The sequence below is a fragment of the Rhinoraja longicauda genome, chromosome 15 (assembly GCF_053455715.1).
Source record: "Rhinoraja longicauda isolate Sanriku21f chromosome 15, sRhiLon1.1, whole genome shotgun sequence".
Classification (NCBI taxonomy): domain Eukaryota; kingdom Metazoa; phylum Chordata; class Chondrichthyes; order Rajiformes; family Arhynchobatidae; genus Rhinoraja; species Rhinoraja longicauda.
Window position 1 is genome coordinate 15749091 of NC_135967.1, and position 6000 is coordinate 15755090.

The window sequence follows — 6000 nt, forward strand, 5'->3', positions numbered from 1 at the left end:
GAGTAACTTAATTTTAAGTCTAATTTTCTGTACACTGAAATGGCTAATATGAGAAACAATTTACTCTTTCTTGGATTTTCTAGAAGAATTGATGGAGCCCGATTTAATAAAACATGACCACGTCACTGGCAAACAGTCCGTGAGAGATATGGTGGAGGATCTCATCGCTGCCAGCCTGATTGCTGTGTTTGTTATTTTGGCTCTAATTGCAATGTTTTATACCGTCTCCTTTGTCAGATCCAAAGAGAAAGAAAAGTAAGTAGATTTATTATTTTAATTAAAATTCTAATTGTAAAAGAAACAAAAAAAATCTTACACTAAGTTATGTGGCTTTCTGAAACTGGATATTGCACACCCTTAAAATAAAGCTTTTCATCATACCTTGGTACACGTGACAATAATAAACCTAAACCTAAATCTATGGTACAATTTTTTTAAGGAATGAATTGTGACAGAAAGGAGTCAACTATGTACTCCTGACCTTCGGAATGAATCAATTCCGGACTAATTTATTTTATGTAGTCCAGAACAGTCCATATTTCAATCAACATTATTGATAATCAAGATTATGATCAATCTACCCTTACCACACATGTTCAAAATAATGTGCCAGAAATCACTTCCATGCCAAGCACACCTTTGGGTAAGCAAATGGCTGGCAAAATCATATCATCAACAATATTATCTATATGAAAATTCCTATCGCCTGATTCTCTAATACAAAGTGCCAGATTAAAATCACTCCACTTACTTCGTGCAGTGGCAGCTCTATCATACTTCATTCAAAATTTCACCCATGCTCAGCATTTTGTGCTGGTTTCGAGATCCTGTATCCCAGAAGAATGTAGGTGTGTGGAATGAGTAAAACATTATAGACAATAGACAATAGGTGCAGGAGTAGGCCATTCGGCCCTTCGAGCCGGCACCGCCATTCAATGTGATCATGGCTGATCATTCTCAATCAGTACCCCGTTCCTGCCTTCTCCCCATACCCCCTGACTCCGCTATCCTTAAGAGCTCTATCTAGCTCTCTCTTGAATGCATTCAGAGAATTGGCCTCCACTGCCTTCTGAGGCAGAGAATTCCACAGATTCACAACTCTCTGACTGAAAAAGTTTTTCATCATCTCCGTTCTAAATGGCCTACCCCTTATTCTTAAACTGTGGCCCCTGGTTCTGGACTCCCCCAACATTGGGAACATGTTTCCTGCCTCTAACGTGTCCAACCCCTTAATAATCTTATACGTTTCGATAAGATCTCCTCTCATCCTTCTAAATTCCAGTGTATACAAGCCTAGTCTCTCCAGTCTTTCAACATATGACAGTCCCGCCATTCCGGGAATTAACCTAGTAAACCTATGCTGCATGCCCTCAATAGCAAGAATATCCTTCCTCAAATTTGGAGACCAAAACTGCACACAGTACTCCAGGTGCGGTCTCACTGGGGCCCTGTACAACTGCAGAAGGACCTCTTTGCTCCTATACTCAACTCCTATACATTCTGATGGTATAGTTCCCAACAACAAAGTTTTAACTTGCAGTCATGTTTTTCTCAGCAATTGACTGCACTGGCACTACTGATTGTGAGTGTCTCAGATCTGACGTTCACAGACTGGATTACATTTCGCATTTCAGGGCGAATACTAGGTGACTCTTGTGCCTCTGGCTAATGTTGACGGAAAAATACAGCATGGAAGCAGGCCCTTCAGCCCTCCCGCTTTCTCATCCACTCCCTACACACTAGGAGCAATTTACAGAGGCCAATTACCCAACAAACCCACTCATCATCGATTTGTGGGGTGAAACCAGAGCACCCGGAGGAAACCCATGCGCTCACAGGGAGAACATCCAAAATCCACACAGACAGCGCCCGAGGTCAAGATAAAACCTGGGTATCTTGCAGTGTGAAGCAGCAGCTCTATCAGCTGAGCCACTGTGCTAAAATTATTTACAACAGAATACTGACTATTGGCACACCTTTCCTTTAGCAATAAATTGACACTTTACTGTGTTACTATCATTGCTTAGTCAGTGACTTAATATATTTTTCTGCTGTTTAAAAAAAATCAGGAGCAGACTAGGTCTTATAATGACAGCAGTTTTTGAAGATTGATGCAGTGTCCAGAGGTCAAGCAACATTCAAAGTGCAATTACCAATTGGCACAAACACACAATTAGAACCAACCACAAATAATAGTAAAGTTGGCCAAACATTAGAGGCAGCAATGTGGTGGTTTATACCCAAACTCATGCACTAAAATTCGACTTGCACACTTCCCAGTGAAATGGGCTGAATTGGCTACAGCTTCTGACATTTTGCAACACATCTCTCTGAGAACAGAGTTGCCTTTATGTACACACGTCCTCACTGCAACCAGATGCTCGCAACACACGCAGAAGAGAGCTGGTGTAGGGGTTATGGTGAGCGCCATTAGATTTAGTGAAAGAGACCCCACATTTTCATCAGGGGTCTCTTTCACTAAATCCAATGGCACTCACCACGCCTGGAGAGACACGGGAACCTCAAGGGCCATCATAGTTAGACTCTGGCTGGCGGTGGCTCCAGCTATCTCCTCCAGATATAAGAATTCCTATTCACCATAGCTAAATAGAAATACAGCCATGATCTCTCCAGGGAAGTCATAAGGTGGGAACAGTTGAATCAAGTAATTTCACAAAATAGATCAGGGATTCATTGGTGGACGTGCGACAATTAGGGCTGGTTGAACTGCGAGGGATTATAGTAATGTCTGGCCTCTTTTGGCAAATGAATAAATTGTGTTCTTCGCAGAAACCAGGCATCCACCACAGGAGAATCTTCAGATCTTTCAGTATGCCATGTGCCATCTTTGGAATTTGCCACAATGAGCCAAAATTCTACTGGAAATTTGAGGAATTACATTAAATACATAAATAACATTTTTTGTACACATTGAGTGGACAATAAATTAGCCCAAATGTTCAGTTTCTAGGCATCTTTTCTCCCATTTCTAAGGCCCTCGTTTTCCTTTCATGCCCATTTTTCCACCTACCTACATCACTTCCTCTGGCTTTAAAATTTACTCCTCCTCTCCAATGACACCCTTTGTCTCCTTAAACTTGCCATGGTTTGTCCTGCCCTTACCTTTGTTTTCCAGCTTTCTCCCCTCTCAATCAGTCTGAAGAAGAGTTGCAGCGCGAAACATTGTCTGTCCATTCTCTCCACACATGCTGCCTGACCACTGAGTTCCTCCACCACTTTGTAGTTTCGCTCATGAATTGGCACAAATGGTTTTGTCCGAGTCTGCCTACCAACTGGTCATTGCACTGCCTGTTTAGATTTATTGTTGTCACGTGTATCGAGGTATAGTCAAAAGCTTTTTTTTGCAAGCTATCCAAACAGATCAGATAATACTAAACATAAATACAATAAAGTCAGACTCAAATACAATAGGTAGAGGAAAGGGGAGAGTGCAGAATTTAAAGTGGTTATAAGAACTTCTAAGAAATCAGTGCAGTGATCTCTGGCTGATCTGTGAGCTCATGTTTTCAATGGCTTATGGTCACCTGCAGGATTAGAATCGATCCATGCACATGATGATGCTGAGGATCAGAGCCACAGACACGAAAGATGAGCGTTCCTTCTTCCCTCTGCCTCCCTGGCAGCTTTGTGCTTATGTGCTCTTGCTGGCATGGAGAGTCCACTAAGGCTCTGCCTGACTTATCAATAATACAGCAGCTTTTGCTCTGCACACTGGTGCCACTGGGGCTAGCTATGGCGCATTAAATTGGAAGTAAATACCAGTGATCGTTCAAGCATAAATTTCAGCAACTTTAACATTTTTGGGGGAGATACCCCTAATGGGTATTGGGGCTAAATGGAGCATCCATTGCAGCACAAAATGACTGAGAAGCGACTGGAATATGATAAGTAGAACAAAGTGTAGGAGTCATTGATGTTTAGACTAGCTACTGTTGGCATATTATATTATTTTGTCTAGATATATCTTGCCGTATTATTTTGGACATTTGGGGGCGGTCATTAGATGCGCAGGGTGGTGTATATATAAGGGTATAAGGGACAGGGAATAGCAGACACAGGAAGGGAGAGCATACAGTTCTCAACAGACCAATGACTGGACAGACCAACAACTGGACAAACCTGGGACCTGGGACTGAGCAGCCAGCTACAACTTGTATACGGAATAAAGTAAGTCTGGTATTTTCATCTCCTTGTTTGTACAACTACTTCAATAAACAACTAATTAAACTGGAAATAACGACTGGAAGATCTGTTCTGTTGGGTCTGCGTAAGATCACTCCTACTCCCTGTGTAGTAATGGCAATTGGAAAAGAAGTCACTGAAAAAGTCGGAAAGTTGCCATTACAATTTAAGTGAGAACTGGCTCTATGAGTGAGACTGGAGCTTGTGAATCATTCAAACGGAACAGGGATTGTTTTATTTCACAAGCCTGACGCTGCTATTCCCAATCAACTGGACAAGGTCGCCACCTGCGCTAATCCGAGTAACGGAGATTGGAAACTCCGAAAGCCAATGCACAGGGAAAGTGGGTACGTACAGCATTATCCATTATTGGAGCTATATCATAGGCTGTATTGGAAAACGGCTACTATAATGGAGAATTGAGAACAACGAGGTGATCTTGAGAATCACAACGATATCAGTTGTTTGAAATATTTGTGCTCTCGGCTATGGCTTTTACGTCAACGCGTCTCAAATGGATAGTGTCTGTGGTCAGATCTGATGCTCAACATGGCGATGTTGGAAAGGATTCCAAAAAGGAATCCAAAAAGGAAAACACAGTTATTAAATACACTGCCAAAGGCTTGGAATTGCTCATTGAAAAGCACCAGAAGAGAAGAAACTCTAGATGTAAACAAGCTATCAAGTTAATGGAAATACTGAAAGAGCTCATGAACTCAAATGAAAATGCAAATGAAGTATAATCTAACCTGGTTGAATTAATCAAGCTCTGTGATGAAGTCAAAGAAAATAACAAGTCATTGGTGAAGCTACCACTCACTGCCTGAAGATGAACTCGAAAGGCAAAATCAGTGGATTCAACAAACAATGGAAGCTTTTAACGGTTTTATACAAGACGCAAAGTGTGGTTATCTGATGTTGGTCAGCAAACTACACACTCCATTGCTGGAAGTGCCATACAACAGACTCAGATGACATTGGGCCTGATGACAGTGTTTCAAATGTCTTAAAACCTAAATTAAGCCAGAAACCTAGTTCTTTATCATGTGCATCTTCAACGTTGTCTGCTCGCATTAAAGCTCAGGCAGAAAGGGCTGCTCTCCTGGAACGAGTTGCCATCCTGAAAGACAAGCATGAGTTTGAGGTACAAGAAGAACAATTGAAAAGAGAGGAAGAACAATTGTGAGGACAATTGAAAAGAAAGGAAGAACTGAGAAGAAAGAACAACTTGAATTAGATACTGAACTGGCAGCAACCAATGCAATAATCAATGTACTTAAGGCCATGGGTTCAAGAAGCAGCTCTAGAGTATCTGATGGGATGAACTCTTATTTGGAAAAGGAACTGCTCAAAAGGAAGCATTAGCTAAATTAGATCCACATGCAGATGAATACTTGCCTGATCAGGTGCAACAACGACAGAATGTGTTGATGGGAACTGAATCTTCCTCTCAGCAACAGATTTTAGATCTAAACAAACCACTCGGGGGCCATCTGCTCATGATAGGGCCCATCTAACTCAACACTCTTTTCAAAGGCAAAATGTACAGACTCGTATGCAAAAAGGTGTGCAGAGGCATGTTCGCACGACCCCCCCCCTGTATCGAATGATGGAAACCAAGTTGATATCTGTAACCTAATTCAGAAGCAAAATGACATCACTGTTCTTCTGGCTCAACAAAATCTCTCTTCTACTTTACCATCAAGAGATATTCCTGTTTATGATGGTGATCCTTTGCAGTATGAAGTTTTCATCAAGGCATTTAAGAGAGGAGTGAAAAGAAAGACTAATGATTAC

General features: G+C 41.5%; 1 protein-coding gene across 1 annotated transcript in view; it reads left to right on the forward strand.

Moving 5' to 3' along the window:
- Positions 1 to 4615, forward strand: part of LOC144600746 (uncharacterized) — a 36661-nt gene extending 32046 nt beyond the window's left edge. The window contains exons 12-13 of the mRNA XM_078412667.1: positions 84 to 255; positions 4450 to 4615. Coding sequence (XP_078268793.1) covers positions 84 to 255; positions 4450 to 4615 — 338 coding nt within the window. The remainder of the gene's footprint in view (positions 1 to 83; positions 256 to 4449) is intronic.
- Positions 4616 to 6000: the final 1385 nt, after the last annotated feature.